General features: G+C 54.3%; 6 protein-coding genes across 6 annotated transcripts; 3 read left to right on the plus strand and 3 right to left on the minus strand.

The window, feature by feature from the left end:
* Positions 1-876: 876 nt before the first annotated feature.
* PG994_012912 (uncharacterized protein) lies at positions 877-1,458 on the minus strand (the record flags this gene model as incomplete). The annotated part of the gene is made up of 1 exon (XM_066864321.1): positions 877-1,458. One exon carries the CDS (start codon positions 1,456-1,458, stop codon positions 877-879), a length of 582 nt encoding a protein of 193 aa, XP_066709282.1.
* An 841-nt stretch (positions 1,459-2,299) lies between these two features.
* PG994_012913 (uncharacterized protein) lies at positions 2,300-3,727 on the plus strand (the record flags this gene model as incomplete). The annotated part of the gene is made up of 3 exons (XM_066864322.1): positions 2,300-3,038; positions 3,091-3,217; positions 3,280-3,727. 3 exons carry the CDS (start codon positions 2,300-2,302, stop codon positions 3,725-3,727), a joined length of 1,314 nt encoding a protein of 437 aa, XP_066709283.1.
* Positions 3,728-3,865: 138 nt separating this feature from the next.
* PG994_012914 (Alpha/Beta hydrolase protein) lies at positions 3,866-4,794 on the minus strand (the record flags this gene model as incomplete). Its single annotated transcript, XM_066864323.1, has 2 exons — positions 3,866-4,494; positions 4,560-4,794. The coding sequence occupies 2 exons, from the start codon at positions 4,792-4,794 to the stop codon at positions 3,866-3,868; spliced, it is 864 nt and encodes a 287-aa protein (XP_066709284.1).
* A 1,626-nt stretch (positions 4,795-6,420) lies between these two features.
* On the plus strand, positions 6,421-8,195 carry PG994_012915 (uncharacterized protein; the record flags this gene model as incomplete). Its single annotated transcript, XM_066864324.1, has 3 exons — positions 6,421-7,532; positions 7,594-7,841; positions 7,900-8,195. 3 exons carry the CDS (start codon positions 6,421-6,423, stop codon positions 8,193-8,195), a joined length of 1,656 nt encoding a protein of 551 aa, XP_066709285.1.
* A 105-nt stretch (positions 8,196-8,300) lies between these two features.
* PG994_012916 (histidinol-phosphatase) lies at positions 8,301-9,350 on the minus strand (the record flags this gene model as incomplete). Its single annotated transcript, XM_066864325.1, has 4 exons — positions 8,301-8,525; positions 8,593-8,844; positions 8,874-9,131; positions 9,189-9,350. 4 exons carry the CDS (start codon positions 9,348-9,350, stop codon positions 8,301-8,303), a joined length of 897 nt encoding a protein of 298 aa, XP_066709286.1.
* Positions 9,351-10,488: 1,138 nt separating this feature from the next.
* On the plus strand, positions 10,489-14,156 carry PG994_012917 (uncharacterized protein; the record flags this gene model as incomplete). The annotated part of the gene is made up of 9 exons (XM_066864326.1): positions 10,489-10,553; positions 10,623-11,045; positions 11,101-12,387; positions 12,450-12,615; positions 12,667-12,998; positions 13,057-13,096; positions 13,322-13,661; positions 13,716-13,915; positions 13,971-14,156. 9 exons carry the CDS (start codon positions 10,489-10,491, stop codon positions 14,154-14,156), a joined length of 3,039 nt encoding a protein of 1,012 aa, XP_066709287.1.
* Between the last annotated feature and the right edge of the window lie 783 nt (positions 14,157-14,939).

Genomic DNA, 14,939 nt, shown 5'->3' on the forward strand with positions numbered 1-14,939 from the left:
CCTCCATGTCGGGCTGGATCAGGCTCAGGTCGGTGCCGATGACCTGGCTCTCGGGGTTCTCCGTGGCGTAGTCCAGCGCCCAGATGCCCGTGCCGGTCGCGACGTCGAGGACGTGCTTCGGGTTCTGCACGGGCGCGACGCTGAGCCGCTTGTCCAGCAGGATCGCCGTCATCTCGTGCTGGAAGTCGAGGCGGTCCTGCTCGTCGGCGTCATTCGGCAGGTAGTACGTGCCCTCGCGGTACGACTGGAACGTCCGGCCGCCCACGCCTTCCTGGGAGGCCGGGTCGGAGATGGAGGAATTGGTCACCTCGCGCGGGCTATCAAATAGCGCTGCAGGGTCCATGGCGGCGTTCAAGTCAGTCAATGGCACGAAGTAAGTAGGTTAGTATGTCTCGTGGCGTTGTTGAAGAAAAAGGAGCAAACAAAAGAGGCGTTCCTGTCACACCGCAGACACCGACAGCACAGCGAACACCGAGGTGCCGGGCGGGCAATATATCTCATATGCAGGTCAATTACCCCGCTGTATCACACCTACATACAACTGCGCCGCTTAGGTGCGCATACCTCTTGGCAAATTGGTAACAATGAGGTAACTGGCTAAATTCTGTTTTAGTATGTCTGTGTCTTAAATACACCGTGGTCTGCAAAAGTGTATGTTCGTGACCCGTAAAAAGATTCTCGTTGCGCAGTGAAGCCAACGCATTCTCCTGGCCATTTTTGTTGTATCTAGACCATCGAGTCTCTCACGCTCGAGGTGAAAATCAATATCGGAAAGTGTAACTCAAGTAGTAGGTAAGTAGGTTACACAAGAAGTCGGCAGATTCACCAAGCTGCCGACCCCGTCATCTCCACCCGAGAGAAAGTCCACGACAGGACTTAAGCCAGACTGATGTGTCCTCTTTTGTTGACGTATCTCTGCTTATACCAGATACTTGCGCCCTCCAGCGTCTGGAACAGCGCTGTTGCATACTCAAAGATGAGGATGGTAAGCCAGATGTTGCGCACCCATGCCTGCACATGTAGCTGGCCGTCGATGCACATCAAGCAATCGAGGGTCTTCTCGCGCGACTGGAGCATAAAGACCAAGACCAGGGTAGCCAGCAGGACGTCCAAGAAGGCGAGCGAGAACTTGGCCGTCAGCGGCGCGAAGAGGCCGTCGCCGCTCTCGTCCGAGTCACCGTACGAGAGGATGGTCTTGCCCCGCACCGTGATTTTGATGGGGAAGGGCAGCCCGTTGGCGAGGCGCTGCAGGTGGGGGTGCACGGCGACGGCTACGACGCAGGCGACGTTCCAGGCGACGACGGCCCAGCAAACAGCGAAGGCGGCGCGGACGGCAGTGAACTGGTAGAAGCCGCCGATGTAGCTTTCGCCGTTGAGCAGGGAGAAGAGGGAAAAGCCGACGAGGAAGGTGCGGAGGATGGGCACGAGCTGGAGACGCGGGGCTAGTTCTGACGCCATCGTTGCTGCTGTGGATATTGAGCGACTAGGTTAGGGAATCCGGGGTGGTTTGGCTAATCTCCTTCTAATCTAAGCAGTTCACTCCGTCCAATAATAATAGAGTTTCCAATTGATGTGGTTCTAGTATGGGATGTCGTCTTGTGTAATTTGGACAACTTGGACCTGAGACTCGCTTCTACTTCAATGGATGGTGTATGGTATGACGTAACTTGCCGACGCGCGTTTTTCTGTGACATTGTCACATTGCATGGCGAGGTTGCTAAATCCCTCACGCACGCATGTCCCGGTGCCGTTTCAAGTTTCCATTCTGAACGTCGCAGCCAATGGTTAGTCATCTTGGGTGAGGCCCTGTCAAACATCAGACAAGATTGACACAATTGACACCTTCGGTCGAGCCATTGACTCGGGTTCCTGCCGAAAGCTTGAAACGTCCTCAGGGTGACATCGCTTGGCATACCCACGACGGGAATATCCCGCGCTAGAAACAGTTGCAACACCTATTAGCAGCCACAGGCTCAATGATGCCACCCCTGAATAGGCTGTTCTGGCCCTCGGCGGGACCCGAGAACGCCGGAAATATATCGCTTCTCCAGACTGAAAGTTCACAGATCTGTTTTTGATCGCAAAGAAGCCAGGGTTTGCGGTTTCATCATGCGCACTAAGCACACGGCTTAGTTGTTGCAAACTTGCCAGCTCCTTGAGGCCTACGTACCCGTGTTGGCCTCAGCGACAGGAATGCATTGTACCATGGCAGTAGGAGGCGGCCATTTTCAGACGTATATATACAAGGCCTCGTCGCACTGGGTGGATGTCGTCTGTTGGGGTTAAAGCAACCATCACCATGGGACGAACACACGCCATATTGACGCTTCTCTGCGTGCCGCTGACACAGGTCTACTGCAAGCTTCTGGACTCACCAGGGCAACATCAACATGATGGCCAGCTTCTACATCTTGCTTCACCAACTGCCTCGTTCTGCCCCTGGCACCGAGATTCCTTGAGTCTGACCCCCGATTGGGCGGCGACTGAACGTTCTCCGTTAGAGCTGGTCGCTGGAACCTGTGCCGGTAACATATCCCAGGAGCTGTGCGTCTACTCAAGCTCAACTTTCGGCAACAATCAGGGTATTGCTTTCTTGACTAGCCCCAAGCGGGCGGCCCGGCTTTCACGGTCTACTTCGTTGACAGACCCGTTGCTACACAGCCAGACCGAACGGCTGAACATGGCTACTAATCCGAAATGGGAGGTACGAGCGATACCTGGAAAGGGGATGGGCGTGATCGCCACGAGCCATCTCGGTCTAGGCGACCATGTTATGTCAGCAACCCCGGCCCTCGTGCAGGACTCTGCAATCTTCGAGCTGCCAGATGACCAAGCAACCGAGCTGAGAGCCCGGGCAGTCGAACATCTACCCCCAGTTCTGAGGTCGTCCTTTCTGAAGTTAACTACCCACGATGATGTTACCTCCTTGTCGGAGCGGATCGATAAGATCGTCGACGTCAACTCGTTTGAACTTGATACCGTTGGGGATATTGAAGATGACGAGGGCGAGAAAGGCTGGCTTGCCGTCTTTCCTGATAGTGAGTGTCTCCCCGTATGATTACAGACCATGGACTGACTAAAGCTCGATAGTTTCGCGACTCAATCATGCGTGTAGGCCAAACGCGCAATACTACTTCGATCCTCTCACGATGACTCAGCACGTACATGCGGTGAGAGATATTTACCCAGGAGAAGAGATCACAGTCTCCTATATCAAGTAGGTCGCCTACTATCCGACCAATCCCGTATCCAAGAATAGGATGGTTGACCCGAGCATAGTGCCTTTCAAACGCATCGACGACGTCAGAAGAAAATCTTGAGCATGTGGCACTTCGGATGTACTTGTGACTTTTGCGCCAAGAATCGCCATCATATCAAAGCCTCGGATGAGCGGATCCTGCAGATACAAAAGCTCCTCAAAGAGTTTCAGGATCGCACTCGGCAATCCAAAGCCACACCTCAAGCAGCGGAGTTACTGATCTCGCTATATCGCCAAGAGAAGCTGTGGTATGCTTTCTACGAGGCGTACATTTTCGCAGCCCTTGAATACAACTTCGTTGGGGAGGCACAGCTGGCTACCAAATACGCGAGACTCGCGATTGAGCACGGAATCGCGAGCGTTGGACCCGATGACGAGAATGTAGACACGATGCGAAAGTTAACTAAAGACCCGTGGAACCACTGGAGTTGGATGTACCGAATCAACTTACGAGAAGCGAGCCTTTAGGCTCGGAGATAATCAGCGGCGTCATGAGATATAATGAGACTTCTCGATGATTAAGCCCGTTCATGTTGTGCAGGCGGAAGAGGAACCAAGTTAACGGATACAACTGTGCATTTTTGCGGCTACCTATCTACTTCGAAACTAAGCCGAGAGGAACTCCTCGACCTCGGCAGCGAACTGGTCAGGGTCCTGGAGAGGGGCGAAGTGGCTGACGTTGGTCAAGGTGACCCTCTGACTCCCGGCGATCCAGCTGTTGAGCAACGCGGGCTCGGCCAGGACGACGGCCTCCTCGTACTGCCCGTCGGCGATGGTGACCTTGGCGCCGAGCTTGACCTTGGCGAAGTCGGCCTCGGTCCAGTTGGGCTGCGTCGACTCGAGCGTCTCGACGGCGGCCGCGAACGCCTTGAGGTCGCCGTCGGGCTGCAGCGCCGCGTACTCCTTGGTCGCGCGTCCGATGAAGGCCGCGTACGTCGCGCTCGACGTGAAGGTCGCGTTGGTCGACTGCGGGTCGTGGCCGCCGCCGAACGCGAAGGCGCGGTCCACCAGGGTGCTGTTGTGGCCGTCCAGCAGCGCCGCGAACGTGCCGATCGCCATGTCGCTCCAGCCCACCCACGCCGCCTTGGCGACGCCGAGCGACTCCAGCAGCGCCGACGCATCGGCCGCGTACAGCTCGTACGTGAAGGGCGTGCTGTCCATGGTGCTGCGGCCGTGGCCGCGCGTGTCCATGACGATGACGTGGTGCTTTGCCATCAGGGTCTTGACTATGTTGCCTGGTTGGCTCCCCAAGGGCGTTAGTTAAGTAGATTCGGAAACGGAGAGGGTTGCACGGGCTTACCGTAGTAATCCGAGTTGCCGAAGCCGCCATGTAACATCAGGACAGGCACCTCGCCATCGACGGCGGTGCCGAACTCGGCATGCCATATTTTGACGCCGTTGATCTCGGTGTGGGTCCCGGCCGGGTTTCCTGGCAGTTGGGGTGTGGGAGGCAGGGTTTCCCAGACTGGCGTGGTCTGCGCAACGGCTATTGCTGCCAGGCACGACAGGACGCTCGAGTAGATAGTAGAACGCATTGCGATAAGTCAAGTTGAGCTGAAGACCGAGTCTGAAGAGAGTGTGTTGTAGTTGGATGATGCTGCGGCTTCAATAGAATGAATGTAGTGAGTGTGATACTGGAAGATGCAGTGGGTGGAGAACTCGATCACAGAGAATGGAACTTCAGGATGTTTATATATGCATCGCTCCCACCGCGTGAGGCTGTACACGACTTTTGGCAGCGGAAACAAGAGCTCGGTATATGGGCAGGGCATTGACTAACATGGGGTCTTGGAAAGTAAGTCGGAGTGTACGACGACGTACGTTGCTCCCGAGTCATGCCAATCCAGGGGGGCCTGCTTGTCACTTTTGGGTTGCAAACTTAGTTCTCAAATCTTCATCTAATAATATCCAGGGTCTAGACTTCTTCAGGCCATTTCTGTTGCTGGACTCGGGAGAGTCGGCATTGCGCTGGCTTGTCAGCTTGCCAGGTTGAAGTCGAATCAACCCAATGATTGACTAAAGTACACTGCGCAAGATCAGCAGTGGAATCCCAACATACCCACCCAGAACGTGCGGCTGAGTTTACATATCTATCCCCGTGACCGCCAAATACACCACTGAGAGCAGGAGCAGCTTCCATGTATGTAAGATCAACCAGAAGATCAGATATGTTCAGATGGTGAAAGTTCACGGCCTCGGGAACACATAACTCGCCCAGGTAACAATATAAACTGAAGGTTCGCGATGCCCCACTGTTAGTGGTGTATTTGGTACTTGCCTTACTCATAAGACTGAGAAGTTAGATTAGAATCAGCTTGCCATTATATGTTTGGAAAGATCTGTCTATAAAGAAGAATTCCAACCGAACGGTGCCGCCCAGTAAGGACTACGAATTCCCAACTAACCAATTTCACTACTAAAACATCCAGTCCTTGGCAAGTTGTCGTCGCCCACCAGCCTACTGTCAATATACCAGTATCACCACTATTAGATAGCCTTTTTAATATCGATCGGGGATGTGGTCTAGTGGTATGACGTTTCCTTAGCATTAAACAGCTTGGAAAAGGTTCTGGGTTCGATTCCCAGCCTCTCCACGATTTCTTTTGTCTTCCGGGCAACCATTTTTGATGCTTTCGCAGGATAGGCCACCGATTAAATTGCAGATCATACATACATTCAGTGTTACTCGAATGGGTGCGCCGTTCTAATCCTGTATTATTTGTTTAGTGATGTTTTAGTAGGCGATGATACCTTACAGCAATTAGGTAACTTTACTCCCGGGCAGTGAATGTTAACCCGGTGCATGCCATGGAGATAGTATTTGCACACGAACCATGGTCCAAGTCCATACACGGATCTGCTATCATTGTGCAGGTCGCCTCGCCGTATTTTCGTCATATCATCTAGCAGAGATCCTGGAGGAACCTCGTTGCTACGCTCCCATTCGGCGCATCTCAGGCCCAGCACGGTGACGTATGAGACACACCTGTAATCCTTGCTGACAGAAACCTCTAGGTCACTGGTTAGTATGAATTGGGAGTAATAAGACGGTGTTCAGCCCGATTCGGGATGTATCCTCGAAATCTTCAACCAGGAACTCATATACCTAGTCATTGTTCTTTAGAAGCTTACTGAAAGTCCGCATCATCTTATCCGTGAGGATGGCATCTACTAGCACGTTGACCATAGAGCTGGCGCCGATGCAGGATCGCGGGCTCGTGTCTAGTGGTACCGCAAAGGCAGACATTGTGCCAATACCGCCAGCTGCTGTCACGAAAGCGACGGCAGCAGCAACACCCCCGGCCTCATCAACCGGCGCCGCCGCTGGAGACGAAGCCTCCAGCTCCACCATCACATCTACCGACAAGATCTCCAAGGTCCGGGGCATCACCGTCATCGCCACGCTCGCGGGTATCAACTTCCTGAACACCATGGGCACGGGGATACTGGTCTCGGCGATCCCGCAGATCGCGCGCGACGTCCACCTCCAACGGGGCCTCGAGCTCTGGCCCGCGGCCGTCTACGCGCTCGCCGCGGGCTGCCTGCTGCTCATCTTCGGCGCGCTGGCCGACGGCGTCGTGGGCGCGAAGCCCATGTGGGTGGCCGGCAGTTATTTGTTCTGCGCCTTCACGGTCGCGCTCGGGTTCGCGCGGACGGGGCCGCAGGTCATCGCGCTGCGGACGCTGCTGGGGGCGTCGATCGCGATGTGCCTGCCGACCGCCGTGGGGCTCATCACGCTGACGTTCCCGCACAAGGGCACCTGGCGCAACGTCGCGTTCGCCATGAACGGCATGGGGCAGCCGCTGGGCTTCGCGCTCGGGCTGGTGCTGGGCGGCGTATTCACGGATACCATCGGCTGGCGCTGGGCGTACTACATGATGGCCGGCATCAACTTCGTCCTGTCCACGGCGTCCATCTGGTCGCTGCCCCACAAGCCGGTGCGGACGGGGGAAAAACTGACGTCACGCCTTGCGGAGATTGACTGGGTCGGCGCCGTCATGTTGAGCGCAGCGCTGGGCCTGCTAATGTACGTCCTGGCCATGACGACATCATCGTACCTCAGCATCGGCTATGCGCTAAACGCGGCTCTCCTTGCCGTCTCGCTTGCGCTCTTGATCGCCTTTCCGTTCTGGATGCACTGGCAGACTCTTAAGGGGCGCCCGGCTCTGATCCCGAACCGGCTCTGGCGCAATGCGACCTTCACCTCGGTCTGTATCAACGTGTTCTTCTGCTGGGCGGCACTGAATGGCCTGGAGTACTTTACCACTTTGTAGTAAGCTTGTCATCTCTGACCCGAAGCGGAATATGCAGCGATATACTAATGCGTCTTGCAGCTTCCAAGAGGTCGAGGGTCTCAGTGCATTGCAGAGTTCACTACGTTTCATCCCGCATCCGATTTTGGGGGCCCTCACCAACATTGCGACGGCGTATCTGATCTCTCGAGTGAAAGTCCAGACCTTAACGACAGTCTCGGCAGTTATTACTGTGATTCCCCCGATTCTAATGGCCACCGTACGCGTAGGTGAAAACTACTGGCTTGCTCCTTTCTGGGCACTGCTGTTATCACCTATGAATCCCGATGGTAATTACACTCTCACCGACCTCCCACCTCAAACTGAGCATCGCTGACACATTGATAGTACTGTTTACCGCATCAAACCTCGTCATCTCGGAAGCGTTTCCGCCAGAACTTCAGTCGCTGGCTGGTGGCGTCTTCAATGAAGTCGCTCAGTTCGGAAACAGTGTCGGTCTCGCTGTAACCGCGGCGATCGCGGCTTCTGTGACAGAGCATTCGCATTCTGCTGACAGCAAGGTGGCACTCATGGAGGGTTACCGCGCGGCATTCTGGACTATCTTCGCCGCCACCGGACTGGTGGTATTTGTCTCCTACTTCGGTTTCAGGAAGGGTGGCACCGTCGGCAAGAAGAACGACTAGGCGATGTATGTATAGCAATTAGTCTATCTCGGCGTCCCATTAAGGACGGATTTTATAAAACCTGTCTATGTCCATCTCTAATGATGTAATGCAGCCATGCCAGTTCTAGTCGAGGCTTTTCTTGATTTCTGCAACGGGGACTTTCTTATCCACCAATGTGGCCTTCTCAGTACCAGTAACACCGGGATGCGGCGTTCTCTCCAACGTCCAAACGTCCGAAACACCAAGGCTCTCGAGAAACTCGAGGCCTCTCTTGTAGTTCGTTGCTACCTGGGCGATACCGTGGCTGTCGTCTGACATGGTGAACTTGCCGCCCATTTTCAGAAACTCCTAAGAAAATGATATCAGTGTCTGCGTCCCACACACGAAAGTACCGGAAAGCTCTTGTTAAACGTACCTCTGCAATGTTCCGGCACGGGTACGGCTCGGCCAGGCCTTTTCTTAGCGCACTTGTGTTGCACTCCAGCCAGCCGCCGTAGCCAGCAACGAACTGCAAATTCCGGACGATCTTGTCCCACACCGCCGTCCACTGGCGGACGTCACGGGCAGGGTCCTTACTCATCAACCGGCACAGGTCGAAGTGGCCAACCACGCGCGGCTTCAGCGCCTGCAGCATTTCAAACTGCTGATCGTAGTATCGCTCGTAGAGCTTTCTTCGGTCCCTCCAGCAGAATCAACAGCCTTCTGGTAGTACGATGAGTCATAGTCGATGGGGACGGCGTTGACGTGGTGGAGGGAACCCATGAAGTAGTCAATGCAGGGCTCGGCGGCAAGGGACTGAATGAAGGGCCCATACGATGGCCGCAGCCACTCTCCTTCGAAGCCGATCAGGATGTGGATCTGCGAGGCGTAGGCAGTCTGCAGGCGCTGGGCTTCTTTGAGATAGGCCTCATGGCGGGGAGCAAGTTCGGCCAGGGATTGCTCCGGGTTATCCAGCTGCATAGTTGTTAGTATGGGTTTTCAAAACACAGTAGAGGAGCAGAGTATAGTCACCTCTTCAGGATACAGATCGTCAAGATCTGTTCGTGGCATGTGCTCCGTCAGGCCTATCGTCTTGTAGCCGACACTGATGGCATGCTTGATCACTTCCTCCAGCTGATCCTTGGCGTGGCCGGGGCAGAACTGGCCCGAGTGCGAGTGCATGGTGAACGCCATCTTGCTGATTTTATCTGACCCTATATATCCCAAAGCGCTCGCGGCAACTGAGAAAGCTGGTGAATTCTACCTGTTAGGTGATGGGTGGTGGGGACCAAAGGTGAAAGTAGGTCTAGTAACAAACGAGATCTACGAACTCAGGAAATGGTGAAAAGAGGAAGATATAGGTAAGTAGTAGCTGGATCGCCTTGACATCTCCGGTGGATTGATGAGAAGTTACGAGAAGCATATGTTACTTTTTCTCTAATAAGACAAGGTTGAAGTCCAACCAGAATGCTGCGCAGTCAGATCTATTGATGGATCTTTATCGGCCGGCTGCCAATCGATAAAGCTGCCACCATCACGTTGTCTCACTTTTGCAGAGGTGCCTGAGCTAGGGACAAGCGCTTGAAGCCTCTAGTGAAGATTTGTCACTAGGTTTCGTTCGTCTGCAACCATTTCCAAGGATTCCATCGTCGTTCAGGCTTGGCTATAGGCTAGAAGTAGAAGCAGAGATGCTGGACGACATGACAATATTGATTGAAGCTTTGATAGGCATTGCCCCTCCCCCGCACCAGCATTCCAGCTGAAGACCAACCGACCAACCGCCCGGGTGCTGGCCGCTATGTAATTGCACTAAAGTGCCTGGAAAGAATCCATTTTTTGCTGATCCACAGCGCAGCGTAGCACAGCAACCCAGCAACCTTAGCTGTCTACTAGTTGTCGCGTTTCCCCCACTAAAAAAAGAGAGCGCCCGTGCAGAAGCTCTCTCATTCTTTCAACACGCATCGCGCCTTTATTATCCTGGTTTGGGATTTGCGGGCAGAATTTCGTCACCTTTTTGCATGATTGACCAATCAAAGCAACCCTTTCAGAAAAATCGACCTGAACCAACATCTCTTTCAGCCTTGTAGCTGAACCTCATTGGATTTCATTAAACTTCCAGTCCTGCCTTTTCTTCTTGGAATCCTGCGACCCAAGGTTAGGCGCAATCACCACCAATCCGAAAGGTGGCCTCGTCTTCGTGGAGAGTTGCGGTGACATACCTCAACCGAAACCACCGTCGAAAGCTCACCAATTGAATCGAATTGAATCGGATCGGAACACACCATGAGATAGAAGAGCATTCTATACGCCCCAAATAGGTCAAATACTAATCATGTTATTCGCCGAGGAAGATGCGCCGCATCTCAAATCGTGGATAGTGAAGCGGCTTGCTAATACGTAAGTTTGTTGCTTCGCGGCTTCTCCTTCCACCCAAGCTAACACTGACTCGCTACTTGTTTCTTCCAGCTCCGATGCCGATTCTGATGTTCTCGCCGATTATGTTTTAGCCCTATTGCGACACGATGGCGACGCCGCGGCTATTCGGACCGTCTTTGAGGACGAAATACCCGATTTCCTTAGAGAGGATTCCGCCGCCTTCACCAACGATGTCTTCCAAGCCGTCCAGTATAAATCTTACCTTCCTGGAGCACCACCTGCTCCCGCCCTCCAGAACCCAGCCCCGCCGGCCCCTCAAATACCCCAAGGCCCATCCGCCCAACAGTTCCCTCTACCGGGCCAAGGCTTTGCAGGATTCCAGCATACTCCTTACGCCGACACACCTTCCGCGTTTCCCGGGTCCACTCTGCGCGGCAGTAAGAAGCGCTCGTACCGTGATCTGGATGCGCCGGACACCCAACAAATGAGCTGGGGCGCATACGGCGCCAATCCGTACCAGCAGGGTCCGCAGCAGCCATATAAGCAGGCGCGAAGAGGTGGACCACAGGCCGCACGCGGGCGGTAGATTTGACGACCCGTATGCGTCGCGAAGCCGCGGCGGCTATGGCGCATTTCCTGACCCCTCAGGTCAACATGGCCCTCCCTTTCCAGCTCCGGACGATGCCTACAACCCCAATCAGCCTTTTCCTGTGGCCCCTTCCGCAGGCATGCCTCAGCTGGATGCCAACACAATCATGGAAAATATTCGCCAACTACAAGAGCTAGGGGCGCAAATGGGAATACAGATGCCGCAAGCTCCTCATTTGCCGCGACCTGTCTACTCGGGCACTGCTGCCACCCCCAAGCAACCACCTCGAAGGCAAGCGCCGTGCCGAGACTATGAGACGAAAGGGTTCTGTTCGAGAGGGAACAAGTGTATGTTCGAGCATGGTACAGGGTCGGGTTTCGTACCGGCTTTCAAGCCCCCGCCGTCCGGAGCTGGGGAAGAATACGATCCCAACAATGCGACACTGGCCTCGTCTTCTGAAAATCCTGGCCAATTTATGCAACCAACTCAGCCGTTCCCCCAGCACTGGCCTCCGAACAACCGCCGGGACTCTAAGAAACCTCGGCGCAAAGGAGGCCGACCGGAGTTTGCGGCAGAAGGTCCAATGAACGACAAGACCAAGACCCAGATCGTGGTCGAAAACATACCCGAAGAGAACTACAGCGAAGAGGCAGTCCGTGAGTTCTTTGGCCAATTTGGGGTCATTGAAGAAGTCGAATTCCGTCCGGCACAAAAACGCATAGCTATCATCAAGTTCGATACATGGGAGTCAGCAAACGCTGCGTGGAAGTCTCCAAAGGTAGTCTTCGACAATCGCTTCGTCAAAGTCTATTGGTTCAAGGACGAGTCTCACCTCCCCAATGGCAAGCATGCAAATGGGTCCAGGAACGGCGCGAACCATTCACTGAATGGCGAACATGCTGCCCCTGAACCCGAATTCGACATGGAAGAGTTCCAGCGGAAGCAAGAGGAAGCGCAGAAAGCACACCTTCTGAAGGCGCAATTGAAAGAAAAGGTCGATCGTGAAAGGCAAGAGATCGAACAGAAACAAAAAGAATTGTTGGCACGCCAAGCTGAAGAGAAACGCAAACTTCAGGCCAAATTGGCTGCCAGTGGTGTCAAGGAGGCATCACTGTCCCCCGTCCTGCGAACAAGCTCCTTAGCCGCCTCAGACGGTGGCAAACCTTCGACTCAAGCAGAGGCTCTGCGGGCCAAGCTGGCCGAGCTCGAGGCGGAGGCGAACTCCCTTGGACTCGATCCCAATGCAGCACAAGATGAGACTCCCACGTGGGCCACACGGGACGGGGCAGAGGAAGGCCGTATAGAGGACGTGGCAGTTTCCCTCCCAGGGGGTTCCGTGGCGGTTACGGTTATCGAGGCAGGGGCGGTCTAGGAGGGGATGTGCACTCCGCCTACGCCGCCTACTCTTTGGACAACCGGCCGAAGATCGTGGCATTGACTGGTGTGGACTTCACCGAGCCGGCGAAGGATGAAGCTCTACGCCACTACCTTCTCGTATGTACTTTCCTCCATATTGTGTGTTTTTACTTGACTAACATCAACCAGGGCATCGGTGAGTTTACGGCGATCCACAGTGACCAAACCACAACCCACGTCACGTTCAAAGACCGCAAGACGGCAGAGCAATTTTACAATGGCGTCACAGCCAACAAGAACATCCCTCAGGTAGATGGCGAAGTGGAGCTATCTTGGGCTATTTCGGCACCTAAAGCTGCCGCCGCGGATGGCGACGTCGCCATGGCTAGTGGCATCGAAGAGGATCAGCCTTCTTCGAAACCGGCAGCGGAAACTGATGACAATAGTGGCTTTGGTGGTGCCGTGGAAGACCAGAGAGACCAAGGCGACATGGACTATGAAGGTGGCGACTGGGATATCTCGTAATTGGCGCCATCCACTTCATATGTATTGTACAATGCCAATATGTATAGGTTTTAGCGTTAAGAAGAGGCAGGGTAGCATTGCGTTCTGGACAGCAGTAGGCTGCAATGCTAATGGCCCTTTCTGGTCAACTACGAAAGATACCATAATTTGCAATTTACGCGGCATTTTACGTCTGTCGCAAAACGATGACTGATCGCTCGGGCGTGTCGAAGAGATGATACAGATTGGCCTCTACGTATCAATTCCGAGCACCAAGTTCGTGCCAGTGTTGCATCACCCGCCGGGTCAGAAGTCAGTAGAAATTGGCATGTTTCTCTAGGCGGCATCTAACCCGGCCACGTTGGGTGGGCTCATTCCATCCTCACGGGGCTGGTTCGTGCTCATCGAGGGCGCCGTGAGCATCGCCATCGGCGTGGCGGCCTTCTGGTTCATGACCAACTTCCCCTCGTCCACGGGCACTTACTTCATGTCCGCCGAGGAGGCCGAGATGGCCCAGTACCGCCAGAAGGTCAACGCGGGCGGCATCTCCGAGGACGACGAGGGCAGACACTGGGAGGGTGTCCAAAATGCACTCAAGGAACCTTTCACTTGGCTCTTCGCGTCGAGCCACTTCTTCATTATTATTGGCCAGTCTTTCAAGGACTTCCTTCCATCGTTAAGTAGACCGAGGTCCCCACAAGGGCATCTAGCACCGTTCCTAACAATATAACTAGATCATGAACACTTTTGGCTTCTCCAAGACCAACACGTACCTCCTGCAAGCTCCACCGTACGTCTTCGCCTACATGCTGACCATCGGCATCTCCTGGTCCAGCGGCCGTCGGCTGGAGCACTGCTGGCACATGGTGGGCTCCATGGCGCTGTGCCTCGTGGGTGCCGTGCTCATGATATCAACACTGTCGCTGGGGCCCCGGTACTTCAGTCTGTTCCTTCTGTGTGGAGGTCCCTTCGTCGCCCTCAACTTGTAGATATCCTGGGAGACGGCCGTGGTCCCGCGCCCGCGCACCAAGCGAGCCGCGCTGATCGCCATCGCCAACTGCGTCAGCAGCGTCAGCCACTGGTTCACGCCCTATTTCTTCCTGCGCAGCCAGGAGCCCCGGTACCAGACTGGCGGTGGTGTCATTGCGGCTGGCTGCGGGTTCGCCATCGTCTAATGTATTGTGACGAGATGGTGGTGCGTGAGGAAGAACAAGGAGATTGAGAAGAGGGAGAACGAGACGGGCGAGACCAACCCGTGGCGCTTTGTTACCTGACGAGATGTCCCGATACGAGGACCGACTCTTATCTCTCAGGCCTACTGCGTACCGTGTTCATAAACCAACGCAGCTACCAAGTAATCGCCTTATGTTTCTATAAATACGATCCCCATATAATATTACCGACTGTGCCACCAACGTTCTGCCGCAGTGGAGTTGCATTGACAATTGATTAACGCGCAAAGACGGGGCGTGTTGCTGTGCATTTTCTTATTCTACTGGGTACTTTTCTGTATCAGGCAATTGCTTTCAGCTAGTCCTGCTGACATTGTCAGGGGTATGCATCTGTGGCACAGCCGCCTTAGGTCAACTCATAGTCAGCAACTATCCCTCAATGCTGTTCGGCATCAGATTCTAGATGTTTCATTCTCGAGCCAAATCACTTATTAATAATTCAGAATGCTGTCAAAATACTTCAAAAAGCCTGTTGTTGGTCCCTCTGAACCGCCCCCGCCACAGCACCCATATCGGCAACTTCAGGGAGACGATATCCGCTTGCTGAGTATTGACCCAGTTCCTCCCAAACTGGAGTCCGCGTCACAGATCTCATGCACTCTAAGTCATGTCAACCTATATGGGAATCATGAGTTTGCTGCTAATGTCGCTGATTCAGGTCGCCACCGTGGTTATGCTCGGGACTGGCCCGAACTACGAAGGGCACCGGAAACTAGCCGACTGTTC

This window comes from Apiospora phragmitis (genome assembly GCF_038363925.1).
Source record: "Apiospora phragmitis strain CBS 135458 chromosome Unknown utg000011l:1.0-3236445.0:1.0-3240683.0, whole genome shotgun sequence".
NCBI lineage: Eukaryota > Fungi > Ascomycota > Sordariomycetes > Amphisphaeriales > Apiosporaceae > Apiospora > Apiospora phragmitis.